The sequence below is a fragment of the Acomys minous genome (genome assembly GCF_964271855.1).
Source record: "Acomys minous genome assembly, chromosome: 15".
Classification (NCBI taxonomy): Eukaryota; Metazoa; Chordata; class Mammalia; order Rodentia; family Muridae; genus Acomys; species Acomys minous.
Window position 1 is genome coordinate 19284640 of NC_140497.1, and position 25287 is coordinate 19309926.

The 25287-nt window shown below is 42.7% G+C and overlaps 1 protein-coding gene across 6 annotated transcripts in view; it reads right to left on the reverse strand.

Annotated features, from left to right (window-relative positions):
• Positions 1–25287, reverse strand: part of UNC5D (unc-5 netrin receptor D) — a 547621-nt gene that overhangs the window by 69481 nt on the left and 452853 nt on the right. For 2 of the 6 annotated variants that reach the window (XM_084760349.1, XM_084760346.1), the window contains 3 exons: positions 22498–22530; positions 5298–5444; positions 667–1044 (listed from right to left, as the gene is read on the reverse strand). In XM_084760349.1, coding sequence (XP_084616475.1) covers positions 667–1044; positions 5298–5444; positions 22498–22530 — 558 coding nt within the window. Of the gene's footprint in view, positions 1–666; positions 1045–5258; positions 5445–22497; positions 22531–25287 lie in introns of all 6 variants that reach the window. The other 4 variants (XM_084760347.1, XM_084760344.1, XM_084760348.1 and 1 more) reach the window with 2 other exon arrangements.

The following is a 25287-nucleotide window of genomic DNA, read 5'->3' on the forward strand; positions in this document are numbered from 1 at the left end:
CATAATTATTAGGGCTATAGATGAGGCTAATTTTTTTTTTCAGAAATAAGGTATATTTTGAAACTGTGTGTTAGAGGACGCAACTAACCTGAGACCGAATGAGATAACATCTATCAAGCTAAGAGAGAGCTCAGTTGCAAGTCTAAACCACCGGACAGGTAAGGTAGCTGGGGTCACAGTCTGAGACCGAACCTCTCACAGATTTCGTTCCATGAGATAAACATCTGGTCATCTCCACTCTTTGAGCACGCACTTGATGCTCATATTTCTGTGTAAAAACATGCATGTCCACCTACCCACCACGTGACTCACCACACCATCTAGCTGCCGTGACTTTGAGTCCTTTCCCTCTACTTCCATCTCAGGCAGCAACCCTGAAGATCAAGCTCTAGCTAGGACACCATTTTGAAATGGATCTATGCCAGGGATCTCAAATATCCAGAAAAAAAAATCTCCTCTCTTAAAACATAAAGGAGGAAAAAACACACTTCGAGATTAGTTGTGTATACGGCATAGTCCTGGAACTAATGTTTGAATTTTAAAGAGCAAGTGTAGCTAGCCCCTGGCCTTTGCTGCACTCTTGAAAAATGAAACAGGATCATTTCATACTTATAAAAGTATTTACACAAACAAGGGAAAATATGCAAACACACACTTACCACCCACCTGTATTTGGCATTACTAAGCGGCCCCCTAAATGGCCAAAGACACCAGTTGTCCTCAGCTCTGTCCTTGTGGGCAGTGATGACAGGTTTTGGATATATGGTGTTTTGTTTCTGGGATGCATTGTACTAAAGCCACGGTTGTTGCCATGGGGGAAAGTCCCCGAGTGATTCTTGCCATGGTATTCAGCTCTCTCGGGAACTCCCAGGGAGACCATGAATGAACTCTGAACTTTGACTTTGATGTCAGAGAGAGGGTTGAAGAGTGAGGATTCCGTCATGAGCTCCTTGTCCAGTGGATCCTGCAGACAGATGGGCCCACTGTATGTCCGGCTCACAGTCAGGTCTGGCTGCATGGCCGGATTCAGGAGTAGAGAATTTCCTGGTGAGAAAAAATTGATCTGTCACTCAAGACACTAAACGACACCTCCATTGCTCTTTCTGAAGTTGCCTCTACTAAGAGGAAAATACCCTGCATGGGCATCAGCAGGTCCTGACTGGCATTAGCTGTCCCAACTAACTTGGATGGGGCCATGCCAGTGTGTGGGGATGGGGACCTCTGGCCTTCCAGGTCATTCTCCAAATGCTATGTCCATCCAGAGCTCTTTACATGCCTGACTCCTTTTCAAGGCAAGCGTTCCTGACACTGCGTTAGGGCAGCTGCCTCAGGCAGTAGTTTTTGATTATTTTAACTGGCAAAGAAAAGGTTAAAAAAAGGAAAAAAGAAAAAGAAAAGAAAAGAAACCAGAGAGATGTTTTGCAATCCGATCTGGAGCAAAATAACATCTGTTCTTTTTAAATAGTAGGAGATGCCACCGTGTAGTGACTCTTAGCGCTGCTTACAAGAGCCCATGAAGGCTGTGGAAAATTTCTTGTGGAATTCTGAGCAGCTCTAGGAGCTGGAGGAGCAAATGTTCTTTGGAGCAAATAGTTCAGGGGACTTTGTGAATCTATGTCTGAGAAGCCAATGTCCTTGAACATTGCATATGTCACTTTGTGAGAAGAAGAACGTGGAAGTAGACAGTAGCTTGGCTTGTACGTAGGGAGCATCTCAGAAAGGTAGCCTTTCTGGCTTAAAACAAGGGAACAAAACAATCTTCATAAAGCCAGGAGAAATTGAGGTGGTGCTTTAGTCATCTGTTGGGTTCACAATTTTTTTTCCCAAGACAGATTTTAAAAAGGCTGTGGTATTTTCTTGTGATGAAGTAATCCCATTCATTAGTAAATAACAGAATAACCCTCCCTCCCCAGCCTCCCAGGCCTATCAGTTCGTCAATACAACAGCTCAAATTGAAACTCAAATCATATTAAACAATTTCCCTTTGGGACCTGAGGAAAAAATGTTTCAAATATGGTATTTTTGAAAATGTTTCAATTCTAGGCTGTATTGGATTAGTCTCTATGGTGTTTCTATTTTCCTAGATTGTAGCTGTGCCGAGAGGGTATCTTTCACCTTGCCTTTTCCCAACCTTTGCTGGGATGTGCTAAGAACTAAGAAGTGCAGAGAAAACAAACAAACATGAGACAAATCAGCTCTAATGGCCCTTTGATGATGCCCCCCTTTCCATCTCAGGGCTGTTGTGCTGAGATGCAGCTACATCAAGCAGTCTTTTTTTTAACAGAACCACACTGAGTTCAATAGATGATGACCTTACTCATGTCTGTGTTCTTCCCAAGGAAAAAGCGGGACTGAAGAAGACAACACATTTGAAAAGGGCTTGAAACAACTGTTTCCATGGAGACTTCAAAACTCATATCCCCAAATCTCCTGGCTATTTGATCACAAACCCCCACTTTTTGAAGTTCAATTTTTTGATACTTTTAAAAGACTTGCTTAGCTTATGGGGAGAATTAGTTCTGAAATGTTGACAGCATAGATATGGAGAATACCTGGATAGAGAAGTATCTACAAGACTAAGGGCGTGGCACAGTGGTAGAAAGCTTGCCTAGCCTAGGTAAAGTCCTGGGCCTTATAATGAGAGAAAGAGAGGGGGGGAGAGAGAGAGAGAGAGAGAGAGAGAGAGAGAGAGAGAGAGAGAGAGAGGGATAGGGAGAGAGAGAGAGAGAGAGAGAGAGAGAGAGAGAGAGAGAGAGATGGGAGGGAGGGAGGGAGGGAGGGAGGGAGGGAGGGAGAGAGAAACAGAGACAGGAAAAACACAGAGAACACATACACACATACTCACTCAAATGCACAAATCTACAGTTGAAAATGTTGGCTGCCTGATTCATTGAAGACTAATTATGGCTAATTATTCTCCCTCTATGTCTGATTACCTCTACCTTTCTTTTAGAAACCCATTTTCCTCATTTATCCTAAGCATGGTATTCTTTCTGTATGCCTCTCCTCTATCTTCTTATCTATCTACTTTGCATCAGTGGGCATTGAACCCACGGCTTTACAGTTGCTGAGCAAGTTTCTACCATGCCCACGATACTTGTGATGGTTGTTAATTTAACTGTCAACGTGGCACAATAAGGAATCACCTGAAAAGAGTCTCAATGAGGGATTATCAAGATCAGATTAGCCTGTGGGTGTGTCTGTGCATGAGCTGTCTTGGTTATGTTAATTGATTTGGAAGAACCTGCTCACTATAGCATCATCATCCCCTGGGTTTGGGTCTTTTTTTTTTTTTTTTTTTTTTTTTTTTTGGCTTTTTGAGACAGGGTTTCTCTGTGTAGCCTTGGCTGTCCTGGACTCACTTTATAGACCAGGCTGGCCTCGAACTCACAGCGATCCGCCTGCCTCTGCCTCCCGAGTGCTGGGATTAAAGGCGTGCGCCACCACGCTTGGCTAGGGTTTGGGTCTTGAACTGTGTAAGAGTAGAGAAAGTGGGGTGAGAGCAAGTAAGAACACAAGCATTCGTTCTTCTCTTCTAGACTGTGGATGTGACTAGCAGCTTTAAATTCTGACTCTGAGGTCCCAGGAATCATGGATGGTCATCTGCAAATGTTAACCAAAATAATCCACCTTTCCTTTGAATTCCTTTTCTTTGGGGTACTTAGTTACAACTTTACTGCAGAAAGAAAACTAGGAGAACATTCTGCGTCACATTCTTGATGTTCCCCTGCCTGGGGTACTGGGCATGTTGCTCATGAAGATATCATCCTAAGGACAGTGGAGGTCAGCGTCAGTCTATAAAAATGAGGTTCATTGTCATTGGATATGGGGAGAGCAGAAGTCAACCAAAGAGTTTTTGTCTTGTATCATGGGATTTATGAGATTCTTAGCCAAGACTGGAATGGTCAGATGATGGGAGAAGGCTACTCTTTTAGAGATGTATAACACATTGATGTTCTGGGACACTCCCTCATCAGTATGTAAATCATTGTTCCCCAAACTTGGTTAGGCCAGGCACCAGCCAACCTCTCCTATCTGTGGCTTTGCTGCTCCACACAGTACACTGCCAATCCCATGGCCAGAGGACACGTGAGCATCTTGAGCTATAACCGGAATATGAGCTCTTCTCAAATGCCAAGGGCTTCCCTGTGTTATTCTAGGCAAATTCATTTTCACAAGAACACTTTGAGGAGGATGTTAGCGTTCCCATTTTATAGTTGTGAAACGGTGACTCAGAAAAACTGTTTTGCTTCATAGCGGTTTCGTACTCCATTATAATAGACTTTAAAGCAGGTGAACCTGTACACAAGAGCTTAACACTGAGGTGCCCAAAAATAAAAGGCAAGGGGAGAAGCCTGTTTCTCCTAGTCATGTCTCAGGTGCTTGTTCCAGCAGGTGTGGGTTTCTACTTCAGCAGCCTGTCTACCTGATAGATGCTGAGCACAGAAACTGCTCAACCCTTACAGGAGGTGATACTCACACAATGAAGAGAAACAAAGGGGGCAATGTGGATAATGAGGGTCAAGGCAGAAAGCTTCTTACTTAGAAGAGAGACAGTTTCTTTTTTGCCTAAAATTAAAACCAAGTGTGTCTCATCCCCACCTTGTATTCAGGAATAGGTCTAGTTCATGATAGAAAACTAAATGACTCTCTCTGTTTTGGAATTAAAAAAAAAAAAAAAAGAGCATTGCTGTGTGCATTGACATGAAAAATGTTTCTTCCCCCACAACAAAAGATTGGTCAGAAAGCAATTTAGGCTGGAATTTCATTTTGTCCCAATCTAACTGACCTCTCAGATATCTTCTAAACCCTGTTTACTCATTTGAAATTGAAGAAATTAAAAAAAAAAAAACCAATGTAATAAAGGTATATGTGAAGTTGTGGCCTAGGGCTGTGTCCTTAGCCCTTAGGATTCAGTATTTTAGTTAATAAAATTAAATATATAAACTAAAATAAGGTTTCTTCAAAGATAAAGTTGGATAACTTGAGTGACAGTGAGTCAAAGGCTCTATGTCAAAGGGTGAACAACTTCCCTGAAATGTTGCCAATAATGAATTGATAACCATACATCCTCACAGTTGCTGAGGATAAAGATGAATTTTTAAAAATCAAATTTAGTGTGTTAATGAATGGAAACAATTTGGTAGCGGCTCCCAGTACCATGAGCTACTTTCACATAGGGTCAGTAACATAGGGACACCTTTGTGAGTGCAGCCAATGGTTCTGAGGATGAGGTGTTGGGGACCTACGCCGCTGACCTTGACGAACTGTTTTGAAGTTGAAGGTCTGGAAGCCACCTGTCAATGCAGAAGAGTCAATGACGTCCACACCGTAGTCACTGTGGCTCCGTCTGTAGAGGGTGACACCAATGACCAGGACAGCAACGGCTACGACAGCTGCACCCAAGCCCGAGTACAAAGCAATGTCGCTGGCATTCTCAATGCCTGAAAGACACAAGACAAGTCCTAAATGGCTAACATGGGCTCAAGGCATAGACCCACCCCAGGACATGACATGATATGCTGTTAAGAGTCTGGAGCATACTGCTCAGAGGAATCCGCACAGGAAACCATCTACAAGTTAGACTCTCATTCACACAATAGTCATGTTTCTAAAATTCTTTGTATAAATCAGAGCGAGGCTAGGCAAATATAACTGCATTAAGGTAGCTTACCATATAATAGGCTTTCAGAGGATCAATTTTGCAAAGAACATAACATTTTCTCTAGTAAGAATAAACAGCACCTTAACTTATTTGAAGAAGTCTTAGTTACCTAAAAAGCATTTTCATATTTTATTTTTATTTGAGGGAAAACAGATTCATACAAATGGCAAAGAAAAGGGTGGGTTCTCTGTTCATGTGGGGCTCAGGGCACATGCATATGCACAACGCTGTCTAGGGTAAGATGCTAATATGGTTTATGAGTTAAAAGAGAAAAGATAAAAATATTCAGAGTCAGAGCATAGTAATAACGTTGGCTTAGCATACACAATTATCTTGACAGCAATTTTTATGTGAAACATGAATATCTTGGTTGCCAAGGGCTCTTGGGTCCATGGTAATTGTTTTCTGATACCAAGTCAGTGCTAGACTCTAACACTTTATTGTTAGGGGACTGTTGTCTCAGAGGGCACATGCTGTTTCTCCCATACCTCTCCTACTCCATCCTATTGAATGCATGGGCAAAGCAAAAATAAAAATGTTAGTTTAATTTTAGGATGTGGATGCTTCCCCAGCCCCCAGGATATGCTGCAACTGAACTCACATTTTTGTCCAGAAACATAGTGGGTGTGGCTCATCCATCCCAGAAGCGGATTGATAATGACCCTTATAGCTCAACATAGGGGAATCATTTGAAACAGAGTAATTCTAAAAGAGGTGTCATCTCAACGTGTGTGGGAAAGGAAGGTGGCAAGAACTAACTACATAATTAATTTCCCAACAGATTATGTGGCAGGCACATGTAATGGGTCCAAAATAATTGCTCTGTCACCCAGGACTAGGCTGAGCGGATAAAAGAAACATACCATATATTTACCTTGTAATTGCATAACACTTACTATACATTTCCCATACCCTAAAATTGCATTTATCGAATGGGTAAAGGGAGCCACGCAAGTATAGGGTGAATTTATCTTCAACAAAGTTAAAAAACAAACGCCATAAAATAAGGCGTTTACCAAATTAAAAAGTGAATTAGGAGATCAAGCAGAACCAAATCAGCAACAGTGCAGGAAACACATAAAAGCAATGGGCAAAGAGGAGGGCAGCTATCAGGAGTCAGAGCTGAAAGGTTAGAAGTTTCGCAGACACGTTCACTAAGCAGAGTATCCTAAAGATGTGCCATGTGAGAAGGTATGACGTACAGCTCAGTTCTAACTCCAGGATGGTCCAGTGGGGGCTGGCAGACCTTCTGCTCTCCCCACCCAGGTGGTGGGCACGAGGACCCGCATCTCCACTGCAGATGCCTGCACGTCTTCTGGAGGAATAAGGAGACGTTCACCGACCTGCTTACGTTCCCATCCCCGTGTTTCCTTGCAGAGAAGAAGGATACTGAGGGCAGAGAGCACACTGAGTACAGCAGGCCCATCGCACCAGGACACTAGGCACAGTGAGCCGACTTTGGATTGAGAGCAGTCAGCTCTTTTCCTTCCTTGGGAAGTGCGGAGCGATGACACCTCCACTGGAAAGGTGCTTCTGGGGAGCACACACCTTTTTAGCAAAGGAACGAATGCTGCTGGCCCGTGCAGAGAAGCAGCCAGGCACTGTACTGACTGTAGCTGCTCCTCTGCCGGCCTTTGTGAAGCAGGGACAAACACATTCTTAGAGCCTCAAGAAACCTGAAAGGCAGGAACAAGGGGTGACCAGGGTAAAATGCCTGAACTCAAAACAGAATTCACTGGACATTAGCACAGTGAGACAACACAGCCAGGCAAGGGAAAGCTGCCCTCCCCGCCCAGATATTTCAAGTCTGGTCCTTGATAGTCAAGTAACCAGAATTATCACCATCATTGCAGACCCTTTCCCTTTAGATTAATGTTAGGTATGGCTCGCCATATTTCCTTTACCAGGAAAAAATGCAGAATCATCTGACTGAAGTTACAAGAATGAAATATTAAATGGAAAATATTTGAAGTGAGTGGAAGGAGCAGAGAGAAGGCTCAGTGCTTAAGAATGCTCTTGCCGAGGACCTGAGTTTGTTTCCCAGCACCCATAAGGGCAGTTCACAACTACCTGTAACTCCAGTTCTGGGGCATCTGGTACCCTCTTTTTGCCCCAGGGGCATCTGTACTCACATGTACAAACTAACACAAAGACACACATGTAGACACAATAAAAAAAAAAAGAATAAATTCTCAAAGAGTGACATTGGCTAGCGTGGGTGAGCACTGGCCCCTGTGAAGTTTATGCTGGTACATGGTAAAGCCAGCAGCTTCTGGGGAGGTATACTTATGGAATGGTTACACTTATTTTACAAGAATAATCTGGGAATCTCAAAGTTCAGGATGTAGTAATTCCACCAGTTCCAAAATTATTTCATTGAGGGCCAACCTCGCCTTGCGTTTGCATGGAGTTCAGACAACATTCATCCTCAGTCAGTTATTGTCCCAAAGCCAGACAGCGATAGAAGCCTGGTATTTCAGGCTCAGCCTTGATACCATATACAACTATTCAAAGCCATATTTTATACCTCAAGAGTTTTAACTCAACATCCTTACCCACATCTCAAGCTCTTTGAAAATTGAACTTTTGTACTTTCATCTTCTTCTTTCTCTTTATTGATATCTTCTCTTCTTTATCTACCTGCTTGTGCTATGATTATTTTTTCCCCCTCTGCCAACTGCTTTCTAATATTTCCAAGAGCATAAAGTGGCTTTCCTATAGACTACTGGGTAGCTAACAGAGATTCTCCTTTGGTGTTCCAGACCAAACTTGCAAGGACCAAGGGCTTAGTTCCATGTTTTCTATGCTGGCTTCCTAGTAGAAGGAACAGGGTTTGTGTGTGTGTGTGTGTGTGTGTGTGTGTGTGTGTGTGTGTGTGTGTGTGTGTTACAACTACATTCCCACAGGGCCATGAAGAATCACCACATGCAATTATATGCAGTGGAAGGCACATTCACGCAGAGGGCACTGGCTTGGCTGGGGACAAGTGGCCATTCCTTTGAGGGGAGCTGCTGAAATGCATGATTGCATAGCATAGCGTAGCAAATCACTTTCTAGGCCCCATACCTGCCTCCACATCTATTCCTGTGCCTCTGCTCCTGGCCCATCACTGCACTTCCATCCTACATTCAACTGTACTGACTGATTTGTGAGGTGAGTGCTGCTAGCAAAAGGTCCTGTCTAGTGGTCAGTGTAATATTGAGGCCTCCGTCAGTATCCGTCAATCTTTACTTACCCACCAGCCAAGTGACAGATAATCCAAGGTCCCTCTTTGTGGGTGGACTCTGTTTTGGGTGGTGCAACTAAGTGTGTCTACCTATGAGGTTTAGAACTTATAAAGCTTATGGTTTCCAATATGCATTTGGACTGTACTTTTTACTGGTAATTATCTGAATGAAAGTTGAATAGTTCTTCCAAACTGTTTTAAACCCCTCACAAGCAGTATTGCTTCTATAATTTTCCATAGAACCTTGCTAATCCTTGTGCAGGACTACTTATTGCCTACTTGCTTACTTGTTGGGCATCAAACTGAAGAAGCACAATATTAAGTAAAACAAAGTTTTGGGGTGATTTTTGAATCTCTGCTTCAAGAAACTTTCCTTCCATTTCCATTTGCACCTGTGTATTTATAATACGCAGTCTTCTCACAGACATAGAACTCTTGATTTGTGGGCTCAAAGGGATTCTGGATGAAATCGTTGGCTTTAGCAGGGCTACTCTGCCTTTGTGGCCACAGCACGCCTCCATACCTTCCTAAGGCATAAGCAACTATTGTATTTGCATACCATTGTATTACTGCTGTCCTTCCTGTTCTTTTCATCCCTATCTTCATTTTACTAAACCTCACAAACCTCCAGGATACCGAGGGGGAAAAGGTTATGTATAATCTATACTGATAGACAAAGCAAAAACAAAACAAAACAAAACAAAACAAAAAACAACCAAAATACCTGACTGAGAAATATGCTGTATCCAAGTTACCAAGGAAGCACGGTGGGGTGTAGTTATACGGTGAAAAGCGCTCACAGAGGAATGTCCAAAGAGAAAATAGGAGTGGGAAGTACAGCCTTGGGAAGGAATGGGCAGTATTTACTTCCTGGGGATGGGATGTATAAGAAGGGTTGTTCCAAGAAGAGACGAGGCCCAGAGTAGGTACTCAGCACCTGTCCATTTGTGAGGGAGCGAGTGCACTAAGTCTTCTGTCATAGCTAACAGGGATAGAAAGAGAAGACATGGCTTTTTATTAAAGCAATCAAGTATCTGGTTGGCTATTAAAATGACCTCTCCTATAATGAGGGTTGTTAAAAAAAAAAACAACTACTACTCTATTATTTCGGAGGTAGATTATGAAATCTCCTTTCATAAAGTCACTAAAACCCAACAGGACTTTGTAACAGTCTGCAATTATTTTATTTTAGGTTTTATTTTGCTTTGTTTTTAAGGCAAGATTGTCTGGAAATGACTAACTGACCTTTCAAGGCCCTTTCATATTAAAAATTTTGAGAGTTTTATGAATGACAGCCCTATCTAGTCATTTGTAGTAATCAATATGACTCAAGCCACAGCTGTTTACTTGATTTGCCCCATGGTTCCCAGACCCCAATGAGAAAGGCATATTAATTCTTCTTGCTGATGGAACACTAACAAAATTCACATGCTACAAATGGAATGCACATCATATTCAACATATAGCAGACTGGCAACTCACCTCAGGACTCGAGCTATAAAGAATTAATATAGGAGCATGGTGAGAACCTTTCTAACCAAGATACTCTGCTTCCTCTCCTAGTGGGTGTCCTACGATGACCACCATTTCCAGTGTAGAAAATAAGGCAAACAAACTTGAATTGCTAATGTAAGAGGCAGTGGACTGCTAAGGAATCCACATTTTAAAAAAATATTCCAAAGGAGAAGCCAGGGAGAAGCAAAACAAGAGCCAAGTGCTGAGCCAGAATCCCACAGAGAGCCAACCACCTGGCAGCCCAGGAAGCAGCATCAGCCACCAGTGCTGTTGGCACACAGACCTACTAGAATATTCCACAAGTTACTTGTACTGTTGTTTATCCTTGCTGTTACCAAGAGCGATAAGAATTCCCTTTTACTTGTCAGAAGATAGCTTTTTAAAAAATATATTTTATTAATTTATTCATATTACATCTCAATTGTTATCCCATCCCTTGTATCCTCCCATTTCCCCCCCCCCCACCCATTATCCCCTTACTCCCCTTCCCTATGACTGTGACTGAGGAGAAGATAGCTCTAAAATGGTCAGCTATGATCAGCCATGGTAATCGATGTCAGTTATGCTTGGCAATCCTTGGCAGGTCCTGACTCCTTGACCTCCTACCAACGTCGTCACTTTTCCAGTCTTCCATCTTGAAAAAACTCCTTCTTGTTATAGTAGCTGCTGATTTTCATTATAATTAATGGCAGCATAGTGAGGTGCAAAACAGTCATAGCTGTATACCAGACACCATGCTAGTATTTTATACCTATTATTAACTCCAATGACATGGTGCCCTCGCTTAGGTGTATAAATCAAGGGAAGAAGATGATGGCTTGCTTGCCCCAAAGCCTCGTGATCACTGAGTGGTAGCGCTGACCGTCAGTCCCATGTGGTCTGTCTCCAGCATTCTGCTCACGGTCATGGCCTCTGCCTGCTCCCACTGCCTGCCTGCCTCAAGATCAGTGACTCTCAACCTTCCCAATGCTGTGGCCCTTTAATACAATTCCTCGTGTTGTGCTGACCCCAACCATAAAATTATTTTTGTTGCTACTTCATAACTGTGATCTCGCTACTGTTATGAACTGTAATGTAAACAGCAGATATGCAGGATATCTGATGTGTCACCCCCTAAAGGGGCTTCCACCCACAGATTGAGAAACACCGCTCTAGACAGAAAAGACTTCAGCAACCAGTGCTAACGCAGTCCTTAGCTCTCTAAAGGCTGCAGATATGATTTCTGGCTGGTGTTCAAACAAAAATCTGAGGTGGAGATTTTATTTCCTACTTTACGCACAGTGACACGGGCTCAGGGAACTAGTGCCTTCCCTATGGCTTCATATTTAGAACAGAGCGAAGGCCAGGTCTGAGCATACAGCTACCTTCAGTCCCTAATGGTTAACCCTGATTACTGTGTTCATTCCTCACACTGCTTCTCTTCTACACCAGTACCCAAGCGACCCCGCCCTGCTAGGTTAGAAGAGGCCACACCTCTACTGGCTTGTTGTGCAAGCTCCCCGGGGGCCTTCCTTGCAGCTCAAGCATCATGTTACCTATGTCTCCTGGCCTAATAGCATCATCATTGTAGCAGCCACTCTGTAGTCTTCTTCTAAGACTCCTACTTCTCATCTATCATCCTTCTTGTTGAGAACACAGAGGCCATCCTACATGGACCCCTGTAAACCTCAAAGCATCTCTGTTCAGGGATGCGGTTCCGTTTTCCCCTTCCCAGTTCCCTGTGTCAGGCTCGCTCTGACTTGGTCCCTTCCTGCCTCCACAGGGACATGGCCTTATGTGTATTCTTCTAGCCTTGCGTTTGCCAGGTCTTCCCCCACAGGGGCATCTTGCCCCTTGCCTATGGTCTAGTCTAGTTCCTCTGATCTTCTCTCTGCTCACGCTGAGCAGCTTCTCAGAGACACACAGCTGTTCTTCCTTCTCTTGAGCTCTTAACTATTTGTAGTACTTCAAGCTCTTTGTTAATGCATGCTTCACAATGTGACTGACCATTCCGAGCAGCCATTTCTAGTCACCTTTTTTGTTTTTTTTTATTTTTATTTTTATTTTTAGTGGAAACAACACATGTGCAAAACTAAAAAAAAAAAATAGGAGTACAAAAGTTGTACTATGCAAGAAAAAAAAATGTTTTTCCTTTAGTTACTTCTCCTTAAGTAACCACTGCCTAGTACCTCTTGAGTCCTTTCAGGGAAAGGAGTGCCCTTCATTCATGTTTCTTTCTTGTTCTTTACCCTAAAGGCTCCACGTGATCTATCTTTGTCTCTACTTCCTAGTTTTTCAAAAGGAAAGGTATCAAAGCCACAGCTTCTTATCAGAATTTACTTGGATTCTGCTATCACGTTGGCCTGGCTGAGAGGCAGGCTGTGTGAGAACTTCTGAAACCACGCCCTTCTGCCTTACCATGTCATTTCTCTAACCCTTTCACGTCTGTGCCCACCCACAGGCCTGGTCCACTTTGAAGCCCATCTGTCACTTCACCGGCAGTGAGGATCTCTGTGTTGCCGCGGCTCTGCAGTGAGACAAGGTTCTCCAAGGCCGCGTACAGAATGTGCCAGCCCTTCAACTTGATTGCCCTGCCTTTCTCACCTGCTCCTCACTTGCCTGTTTAGCAAAGAACCTATATTCTCTTAGTTCTAAGAACAGGCTATAAAGTTCCATTTATGACCCCTTTTACCTTTTCAGTTTCTCTGATTGGCTGATCACTCACATACAGATGCTGCCAACTACCCCCCGCCCCCACCTGGTCCTGTCCAGTCTCAGGCCAACATTTGTCAGTCTTCTCTGAAGACCCGTGCCCATGTCTTCTTCCTGTTTGCTGGACACAATGACCTGCACTGTGGGCTGAACTTTCACATTTGTTATCTGACTTAAGGATTTGTCACTCTCATTTCCCCCTCATTAATTCTCTTTTTTTTTTCTGGTACTGACCCCACCAGTGACCAGGCATAAGACACAAGAATCTTTTATCTTGTTTTGGGTCACTTTTCTCAATTACTCACGTTCTCACACATGTCTTTATGATCCCGTACTGTCTGTTACCACCTCTTTTCAATGCAAGATGACTCTCCTAATGTCCACATCTCACAACCTCTTCTGCTGGGCACCCCCTTCCCTGACCTAGTCTTTGATCACATGAAAACGGAAACCACTATTTTTACATTGCCTGCCACACACAGGCCTTCCTTCTGTGCCACCTACACAGCCACAGGTGCTGGCTTCTATGTACTGAGTCTCTTCCCACGTGGATAGGTTCTCCCTTAAGTATGGGTGTTACATGTAATGAAGAATACAGAACTCGCTGGGAGTAATGGTGCACGTCTTTAATCCTAGCACCCCCTGGATCTCTCTGAGTTCAGGGACAGCCTGCTCTACCTAGTGAGTTCTAGGCTAGCCAGGACTATGGCTTTGAGATTCTGCCTCAAAAAATACAGATGTAAATCTAAATTTTCAGTTCAATAATGAACAATTTTGCAGAAGTGTTTCCTATGTAATAAGTCTAATATATTTACATTGAAATTTATTTATGAAGTATTTATCTGAAATTCAAATTTAGGTAAATAGGCCTGCATTTTCAATTCTATTTTTGAACTGCTAAGCGATTATGTTTTTAGTAATGGGAGAGAGACAAGGTAAAAGTGACTGCAGAATGAAATGTGAATACTAGATTTTGAGCAACTTTCTTTCTTCTTCTGGCCAGTGAACACATCAACTGTATAGAGTTCAGTACACCAGGGAAAGAGTAATTCTGACTTCACACTCACAGTGAGTATCCCAGTGCCACGCTGATGCTAAAGAGCACACTGGTCTATCACCTGTCCTGTGTGCCTCTGCTCAGTTCTGAGGCATTTAATGAACAAAAATTCCATTATTTTCATTAAGGACAGAGCCATTGAAATCATTGAAAATGGTAGTAAGAAAAAGCACACACTTATAAAAGGCTAGAAATCAGATAGTAAAAAAAAAAAACATTGAAAATGCTATGAAAATTACAAATGTTGCACACATATATGTACTGAATTGATTTGGAGGAAAAATGATTGAGAAGGACAAAGCAAATCATGTAATTTGTGCAAAGTGCTGTACTTACGTAATTGAAAATAATCAGCATGGGATGGGAGAAAATGATGGCAAAAAATGAGGGAGAAAGTGTTTCAGAGCATAGCTGGAAGAATAGCATCAAAACTAGTATTCCCCATGCTAGCTTCGAAGGGGCTAGGAATCTGCTGAGGATTTAAAGGAATGAATGGGCCAAAGGCAACACTGCCAGCTGAAAGTGCTATTCGGGAGGCAGGATGGGCATATACTGAGCCCATGTGGGCAAGCACTGAGCTTACATCTTCTGAGTAGGTGCCTAATGGTAAATTCTGCAAGCCAGTGGTACTCTGGTAGACACATGGCATGAAGATTTCTTGAGTTAAAAAAAAAAAAAAGATGATTCTAGTTTGCAGGCCTTATGGATGCATTCAGGCCATTACCTGGTAGAAGTTATTTCAGGATGCAAATATGTGGGCTATGTCCCACTGCACAATAGGGGCAGTGGTTCTTCAAACTTCTCCTTCCCTTCTTCTCAGATCACTCAACCTACCTCTTGTATGACATTGTAAGGAGAACACATTTTTTGATTTCTCCTTTATATTTCATTGAGCCACGACTACTTGTCTATCATAAATATCTACTACATGCATAAATAAATTTGGTTACTTGGAAGTGAAATTCTTCATGTTACACTTTGCAAAGAATACTTAGTAAAAAATTAACAAGAAGATTCAGAACAATAACTCAACAAATGCTTCCTCAACTTGGGATGGTTGTACAGTTCACTGCTGGTTCCAAATAAGGAGCAAGTGGCCTAAAGTAATTCTTTTTTTCTGGATCAAAGGCTGATTGTGCATAATTGAATGGTAACATACAAGATATTGCTTGAAACAACTTTTAAGGGAATTTAAATAAACAAATTTTAATAAAGAACTCATAATGTGACTAGACCTTCAAGTGAGCTTATGTGCATGTGTGAGATGCCAACTAAAAAATATAGTATCTCTAACAGATTTTAGCTTTTCTTGCTAGCAAAAAAAATTGTTGACTCCTATTACCTTTAAACGGCTTTATTAATAGTTTTCAGCATTAAAAAAAATTAGGGGGTGAAGTGTTGGCCAACCTTACAGTAATCTTGGTAAGCCCAAACACACTCTTAAATATGACATCACAAATGCCGTTTTAAATAACAAATAGGACTGGATATTGGCACTCATTTGTAATTCTAGCAACCAGGAAGCTAAGGCAGGCTTCCTGACTTCCAGGTTAGCTTGACCTACAATATACAATAGTGAAACCAGGTCTCAAAATAAAACAAAATTTAGGAAGTGGTTTAGCCAAAACTAAGGATATATGAAGAACCCTTATGGAAATCCACTAGTTTGTAAGATAATTAAAACACTATGGCTATATTTGTATGAATATGTGCATGTGTATGTGTGTGTGTGTACATGTGTTTGAATAAAAGGCCCCTACATGAGCATTCTGCTCACAGAAGACATGGGTTTTAAAAGAATATCTCAGTGCCAGTCACAGGATACCTCCCTACTTGTTATTGGCCATGGGCACCTAAAATAACACAAATTATTGCTGTTCCTCTTGGTTGCCCACTATAAGGAGGTGGTAAAACTCTATTGCTAAAGGTACCATTTTCTTTAGATGCAGGACATAATGAAATTAGCTTCAATTAAGCAGGAAATTCTCTCTCTGATGGCTTATTTACATAGTTCCAGAAGGGTCTGGGTAGGTTGCAGTGGGGGAAATGACATCTGTGGTCTTACCTAGTACAGGACCCTGTATTCTACTGTTGCCTATCAGGCAACATGGGTCTGCTGGTGCAATAGTGGCGAAATGGTTATGATTGGATAAAAGGCCCACACCACAGGAAGGATTTCATGTCTGCTATTATAAAACTGGTCAAAAGCCCACGTTTGTGGGAGGTGTTAGGGCCTTAGAGAGAACCTATTATTGTTGTTTTACTAAATGATCATGTTGCCAAACTGCTTTCTAAATATTTATGCTTGTAGCCATTAATTTGTGTTGCTCTCAACTATTATCAAGGAAACTTTTTTTGGGGAAAGGGGAGTGGGTTGCCATTAATACGAAGACTCACAACAGATCAGTGTGCCAAGCTGCGGATGAACAATATATACCAATCTCCATGCCTAGCTAAGGCTCAGAAACATGGCAGAGGAGAGGCTAAAAATCTGTAAGAACTGACGGAGAGGAGGGCTCTGAAATGCTGACTTCTGGATATGACAGACTTTGCATACATCGATTTACAGCAGCTGTCATCACCAGCAGAAGACCTGCTTAAGATCAAACCAGCCAAAGTCCCAGCATGCACCGGGGAGGACTCGCTGAGGCTCCACACTTGGTAGATGAGCTACTGAAATTTGATGGCAGCTGACTTAGTGATAGCCATTCTTCTTTGAGGACATAGCCGTTGGTAGGTTAGCCATGCCCCAGTGGGTGGCCCATATCCACGAGCATATGGGGAGAACCAGCTGGGATAGATATAAAACAGAACGTTCTACAGGTGTATGAAAGTTTCAGTGAACAAATCAAAATATAATTCAATGCCAAAAATATATCTTAATTTAAAAAAAAACACTTTGGTGGGTTGGACACAAACAGCAATGACAAAACCCAAAAGGAAACACAAAATTTAAATACCAGATATATTATTGGGGATGCAGAACAGCATTAAGGTAATGAAAATACAGTAGACAAGGGGGAATAGTTAAATTCTGGGAGAACTATAGAGGTAACTAACCCAGACGTTGCGGCAGGGGGTATTGTGGGTCATACAGAAGTAATGTTTAGGCTGAAAACTAAGGGAAGACCAACTAAGCACACTGAGTATTAGGTGGCAGGATAGTTTGTAGATATAAATGATAAAAATATAAGGCAATGGTAAGGCCAAACACCAATGGGTCCTCAGTGCTTTACTTTGGTGAAGGGTACAGCTGTGGTGTGTGCCAGGAAGGCAAACAGCACATGGTTGAACTGGCCAAGAGAAGCTGTTGTGCCTCAGGGAACCCTAGTGAGCTCCTGAAGAGGCTTACAGGCAGAAGATCTGCTGAGAAGTAAGTTCCGAAAAGCTCAGCCAAACTGACTTAAGGCAACATCAAGTATAGGAAGACAACTGAAAACCTCTGCTAGGAAGAGAGCTTGATTGTGCTGCCCAGCGCCCTGTCATTTTTATGTTTGTTATTTGAGGTTTGATAAGGTCATTGTTGTGCACGTATATGACACACACTGAACACATCTCCCCCACGGGCCACTTCTTTCTCCCTCCTTCTCACTTGTTCCCTTTGTCCCTCAGACAGATTTGCTTCTGCTTCCATGTCATCAGTACCTACGTGACTTTATGTAATTATACTGCCCAGGACTCTGGGATTATTTTCTTTTCCTTCGTATCTTTTCTTACTACTGTGGTTATTCTTTTTCTTCTCTGCGGTGCCTCTGACCTCTTTGGCACGTAAGTATTGCCACCCTTCCAGTCCTGGTCCTCAGCTTTTCTTTATCTGTATTCTTTAAGCACTGACCTCAACCTACCTGCTGGCTTTAAATAGCATCTTGCCGCTGACAAATCCCAAGTGCATATCACCAGCCAGGATATTTCTTTGCTCTTCAGGCTCATGTACTTAGCTTCCTATTCAATCCTCCACTTAGACACTTAATAGGTCCTTCAAAATGAACTCTGGGCTCTCCTTTCAAAATTACACATGTTTTCCTAGTATTAGTGATGGCAACTCCATCCTTCCTATGCATAGCTTCTAAAATATTTTTCATATCAATCTATCATCAAACCCTTGGACTCAAAATATGTCTCCCCCTCCCCAAATATTGCTATTTTCCATCCAGTCTGAGCCACAATCATCTTGAACCTAGATCCTTCTAAGAGGTAAGCGATAATAACAGATTACTGTTGTAATAGATCATTGTAATGGATGCCCTGGCTTCTGCTCTGGTTCCCTATAGGTTTACACCTGACACTGAAGTTATGGTTTATCTTTGGAAATATTAGGTCATGTTGCTCTGAATACCTCTCCATGGCTTTCCTCTTCCTTCAGAGTCAAGGTCAGTTTCTTTGAGATGACCTTCAATGCAATGGAGTCTTCCTCACCTTACTTATGGAGTTTTAACTAACACGACTGCTCCTCTTCTAACTTGGCCGTGTATAACCTTGCCTTCTTATGTCGCTCAGGAGCCTGCAAGCAAGTTCTCACCTCACATTCTTCACCTTCTGGCAGTCCACTGACCTGAATGTTCACCCCCTGCCCAGGTACCGCAGACCTGTGCTGCCTTGGTTACACGGTCGTTTCTGGAATGCAACTTTATTACAGAGTCTTTCTCGGAATGCTTTACTCAAAAGAGCAGCCTTCCCTCAAAAACTTGCCCAAGGTCCTCACTCTACTTTATTTCTCTTCATAACATGCTCCATCATTGCCAGGTACTTGGTGCATTTTCTGCCATCTCTATTTATACCATTCCTCTTCACTAGAACTGCGGTCTTTATGGAGCCTATAATGTATTGTGCTTAGGGCAGATTTTTCCACTCAGCACAACATATCTTAGCACACGGTAAGGACTCATAAGTAAGTGTTGAGTGAATAGATGGAAGTGCTTGAGTAGAAACGGAGATGAGCCAGTGATTCGTTTCAGCACAGAAGAGACAGGGAAGAGTGCTTTGCTCGACACAGAGAAGGAAACGGGAGGTGAAGAAGACAGAGCCGTGTCCAGGTTTCTGGCCCAGACCACTGACTTAATGGTCAACTGTTTACTAAAACTGAGAGAAGGGATGGGCTAGAGGCAGGGTCAGAGAAGGATGAATTGAATTTTGAAGTTGGGACTAAGATTATTTGGAGATGATCAACCGAAGATGTCTCTGAGGCAGCTGGAACCATCAATTCCATTCACGAAAAGCATTGATTTCTTCAACCTCCTCCTCCTCCTCTAGATTTACTTATTTTTATTTTATATGGATGAGTATTTGCGTGCATGTATGTCTGTGCACCATATGCATACAGTGCCCGCTGAGGCCACAAGATGGCCTTGGGTGTCCTGGAACTTAAGTTGGAGATGGTTGTGAGCCACCATATACATGCTGGGAACTGAACCCAGGTCCTCTGGAAAGAGTAGCTAGCACTCTTAACCACTGAGCCATTTCTGCCGGCCTGCAAGCACTCGTTTCTATAGGGGGAGAAAAACTGGTGTGGAAGGGTGCTGGGGAGATCAGAGCACAGAACTCCTCTGGTGCAATCACCAACCCAGCGATCCCTCAGGAGCTTCCAGCTGGTCAGCCAGCCCCATTCTCCGAGCCCCCAAGGAGTCTCATTGTCAGAATGCAACCATTTCTCATTGCCAGAATGCAAACATTTCTCAGTCTGACTCTGGGGGTCCCTGCTTGCCATTCAGAACCTACTATATTTTACTGCACCTCCTGACATTGTTACACAACATTTATTGAAAGCACATTTGATGGTAATGAAGTTTCTATTAACTATGATTAAATCTCATAAAGCACCTGAAGATAATTTAAGATGTGCAGAAGCAGAAAATGAAACATTCGGTTTAGTACATTAGGAAACGTAATTGATTAAATTATCTCATTTACAATAAGTGCTTTCATGAGCTATGCAGTGCACACATTTTCCCCAGTTTGTCATTATGATTTGCCAACACATAGCTTAAGACTTTGCTTTCTTTTTGTACTTCTCTGAAACTCAAAGATAGCTCCTTTGCCTGTCTGTTCTGGAGAATTGTGTTGAACACTCCCTCTGAGTTTCGTAGTCTACCCACCAGGACTTGTGGAAGCCGATGTGTACTGCTATATATAGGAACAGGTTGTTTCTCAATTATCTTCATAATTGACTTTGATTTTGCATCAGCAGTGATTCATGTGGTCCTAAACTCAGCCCCACCTTCACTGAACGCCTGGCCTGAATTTGGGTAATGCCCTTCTAACCATGCAGCGCACAGAACCCTGACTGGATCCCTCTGGGAGCCTTTTGCAATCACATTGATTCTGGTACGGTTTTATTTTTAGGGAAATCACAAATTAAAACAGTTTAAGCGATTCTGTTGCAGTATCCAGCAATTAAGCATGGTGCTTAGGAGCGAGAACCCCAAGCAAAACTGAATTCAGGAGTCCCTACAGACGAAAAATAGCTTCTGTGGGCTTTCTGGCTGAAAGTACAGATGTAACCAAATTAGAAAGGCACAAGACTCACAAACTAAGCATGAAATTAATCTTTAAAACACATACACACACATGCATTTCTAAATAATCCTCATGCTGGTCACCACATGGACACCCATGATCTTGTCATAGTCTACACCAAACCAGGGGATGCCATGCACATGAGACTAAAAGCAAGATGAGCATACACTCATCCCAGTTATCACCCTGAGAGTCAGGATGCAGACATGGGCTGTGTGTTGAAAGACAAGTTTCTGTTCCCTTCCACATGTGCTCTCATGCCAGTGTGTGTGTACACACACACACACACACACACACACACACACACACACACACACACACACAAAACTATTGAGTTCCTCCCAACTCACTCTTCCAAAGCAAGCATACATGAAAACAGAAGTCTGCTAACTGGGTACCAATGGGGCCTTTACTAGCAGCTGGTGGCATCCGATAGAGACATTGAGGAAGTCTTTCATTTTACAGAATTCTCAGATGACAAGCTGGTGGCTTCTCCGTACTGCTGGCTGCCCACAGAATTAATAGTGGAACAAAAACAAAATGTCTGGATTTTGCTCTAATGTCTCCTTGATGCCCACCCCTGGGTACATATTTCATGGATCCTCTAAGGTCTTGGCTTTTCTCAAAGAGGTTAACTAATAAAAGCTGTTAACTCTAAGAGCTTTGAATTCTAATGTTGGAGATTTAAATGATCAAAAGTCACACATCTTGTATTAAATGAGAGAAACTAGATGCAGACAGGTTTCCCAAGATTTACATTCTAAAGCAGCTGGACAGCTGTCTACCTTCTGCTGTTCGTGCCAGCTGTATGGCTCTTTCCTCAGAGCCTATGACCCCTTAGTATATTTTATGTAGCTCTAAATTCATGTAATTTCTTAGACACAATGACATGGGAATCCTAGGAGTACCCACCATCATGGAATCTAATTCCCTTGTTTCTTCCTAAGTAGGATATGCTTAGTAAGTCCCCATCATATTCTATATTTCTGATCTGTTTCGTCTCCCATCCACAAAATGCTAAGGTTCTCAACCTGGGTGCATAATGGAATCACTTGGGGAGTTCTGAAAAATAAAGATTTCTGCGTTCCAAGCCCTGCCCCTCTGCTCCCAGATTTTCCAGGTACAGCCTGAGAATGTAAAATGTAAAAGGCCTCCAGGTTATCACGAGGGCAGTCAAAGCTGAGAACCACATGATCAAATAGCCATCTGCCAACCATTTAAAAGCCATGTTGCATTCTCTAAATCCCCTGGACGCAAAACAGAAATAATGCAAAGGCCTCTTCAGGATGCAAGCCTACAGCTAGGGTATGGAAGCCAACACCAGCACTACCATTCAGCTTGGACTTATTTCACTGTGGAGGGCTGGCTCCTAATTTACATAGTTACCATGGATGCCACAGCAGGTGAGAGTCTGGGCTTACATTCTCCAGGACCCTTCCTTCTTCCTTGCCTTTTTCTGGAAGGGCTAGGAGCCAGGCGTTTGCCCACAAGGCTGCTTTCCATGCAAGTGTGTACTGACAAATATTTATTAATTTTAATGCTATAAATCTCTCCAGAAATAAGAAGCCTAGATGGCATTTGCAGAGAAATGGACTCATAGGCAGAAAGAATCAAGAAGAGAGATTTACTTTTGCTTTGAGGGAGGGGAAGGGTGTGCATATTTCTTTTTGATTTAAACCTCTGATATGCGACTCCAAACTCAATGAGGAGAGGCCCCGAAAGCCCTGGATCTGTCAGAGGACTTCAGTTCTGCTCGGCTCCTGAACAAATACAACAGCAAGGCAGCAAATATGAGAATAAATTATATTCACAAGAGGAAAAATAACTTACTTTGGGGTTTTATTTCATGAAGAGGTTTTTTATCTAAAAGAAAGAAAGAGAAAGAGAAAGTTGCATTTAATCAATTTACATGGAGCAGATATATTCCCTGTATTACTTTGTATGGACCTCTATAAATGATACATTTTCTCCAATTTGCAGGCAATATGGACTGTGGGTCCCACAATTTCTTCTTGCATTCTAATTTTTTACTTGCCTCTTTTTGAGATATTTTCCATATAATGATTATTTTATTTAAAAATATTTTTCTCTCCAGTTTGCTAGCATATTTTTTTCTCTGTCGCGTTTGCTAGATTCTTATCTGCATGATAAGCGTGGGAGCTTGCTGCCTGCTCCTTTTAATGTCCAGTGAGCAGCCTGCTCAGGTAAGAGATGCCATTTCACTATACATGAAGACAGAAAAATGAGCCAGGGAATAAATATTTAAAGGGATCCCGCATTGGTTTGCAGTAATCATGATCTGGGTGTGAACTCCCAAACTGCCTGTTCAGCTGTTCCCTGGGGCTATGATTATGGTGTTGTGAGCATTTTGGGTTTGGTTTTTTTTGTTTTCTATCTCTCTAATCTGTTTAAATGTGTGCTGTCTCTCTCAGTGAAGGGCAAAGGGATGACTGTATATGCAGCAAGCTAGTGAGATGTGCCAAGCAGAAGGCAAAGGCATTCAACTGGACCTGAGAGTTCAGGGTCAGCTGAGGCATCTGGAACATTTCTCACCAGGGCTCTCTGCCCAGCAAACACTCTCTGGTCCTGCCTCTCACTGGCATATAATTCTGAGTCTCAAACTGATTTTAGTGGAGACTTCCTTTGTTTTGCCCAGGGTCCTGCTCTTTCCTCTTGCTCAGGGTTCCACCTCAGGCGGAACTCCACGCTGTAGAGGGCAGACAAGAGCAATTTCCGGATGACCAATCATGATGCTGGGAACCAACACCACTCTACAGAGTCTACTGCACTCATTGGGGGGGGGGGGAGAGAAGGGGAGTGTCTGGCCCTTTCATAGTAAGCTTCCAGGCTCTGAGGTACCACTGTGAGACTACAGAGGTCAAGGTCACTGGTGGTCACTCACAGAGTCACCCACTGTAGGACTGTGAGAGGTTATACCTGCCCGAGACTTGTTCTCTGTGAGCTTGAAGAAGAGCCACTCAGTGTGAAGTTCCCATTGAGGAGTACGGTTTTTACAGCATCCAACCCAGCATGCCATGCATGTTAGAACTTCATAAATATTATCTGACTGACAATGCAGTAACCCTCCCAGGCAGAAAGGCTGCTGTGGTCAAAATTTGCCCAGTATTTTCTCCTAACTAAACCCACTTTTGAATTTTATATTGATCTTGACAGAGAGTTCTTAAAGTACATAAATGCCATGTGCTTTATGTGTTTAGCTATCTGACATGTTATGGAAGTAGATTTTACAAGCTGGTTGCAAACCACTCCTGTATATGGATCATTTAATAGTAGGGGAGAAGGAGACAGCAGCAGGTACTGTCTTCAAAACGAACACTTTCTGGGAAGACAATATATTATTTATATTGACATGCTCGTGCGGGATTTTCATTCAAGTTCCTGAGAACACTTGTAGGCCCTCATTGCACAGACTTGACACATTTCTCTGGGAGCAGGTGGCAGCTAGAGAAGGCCAGATGCTACTGCTCTTAAGAATTAGAAGGCAAGAGAGAGAGAGAGAGAGAGAGAGAGAGAGAGAGAGAGAGAGAGAGAGAGAGAGAGAATTAGAAGGCAACGACTTCTGTGGGTTCAGCTCAAGTTTTGCTTACTTTGTGGGATATGAAAGCTTTCTGCAGAGGCTTGCAGGCCAGTGCTAGCATGTCTGAAAGTGGAGTATTGTTACAGCCACAAGAGGAGATGGGAGGCACCTGTTTAGAATGGTTATTTTTTTTATTTTTATTTTTTCTGAACCATGGGCATGGCGATTAAACCAAGGAACAAATGAAACAGGTGAGATACAAGATGGAGCCTCAGAAAAACTCATGCTGTGAGAAAAGTGTTGGGAATAGCTTTGAAATTAGAGTGAATGTGGCTGAGAAACCAGGGGTTAAGGTCTGGAGACAGAGACACTGCCACAAGTACACACAAGTCAGGAACCCTGCTTTGTCCTCCAAGCCAGCTCAGGTGCCAAGGCAGTGGGTACAAATAAGGGAGCCTGGGGGCTCAAGTAGACTTGGTCTTTTAGGGTTCTACATTCTGTCTGTGTGATTTCAATGCAGGCATTGGAATGGCCTCAAAGTCTGGTACTCAAGTTTGAGTGAGAGAGAGAGAGAGAAAGGATATATACAGGATATATACAGGACCACAAAGAACAGGGTTGGCATAGTTTTAGCTTAATAACTACAATAAATGGTGACCAATGAAGTAATTTCAGCATACAGTGATGGTTATGAACCCATTAGTTTCTTTGTGCTACTGCTTGGAGACAAGTCATAGTGCAAGGTCTGGAATTTCACTGATTGTGTGTGTGTGTGTGTGTGTGTGTGTGTGTGTGTGTGTGTGGTCCTTGAATGACAGTTAAACTAGTGTCTCCACTACAGTGAAACCAAACTGAGTCAGAGCTTAGTTTCTTATTATGCAGAAATAGAATGGGATGCAGAAATCCTCTGGGGACTCTTTGCTTCCATCAAGCCATTGTTAGTCTTCAGAAGGCCAACCGATGATATGGGGACAAAAGCCCTTCATAATGGCTTCCTGCTGCAGTCTCTAAATGCCTCAAAGGATCTGTGTTCTACCAGCCAGCATGCCTTCCTTATCAATGGGCATCTTGTAGAAAAAGCC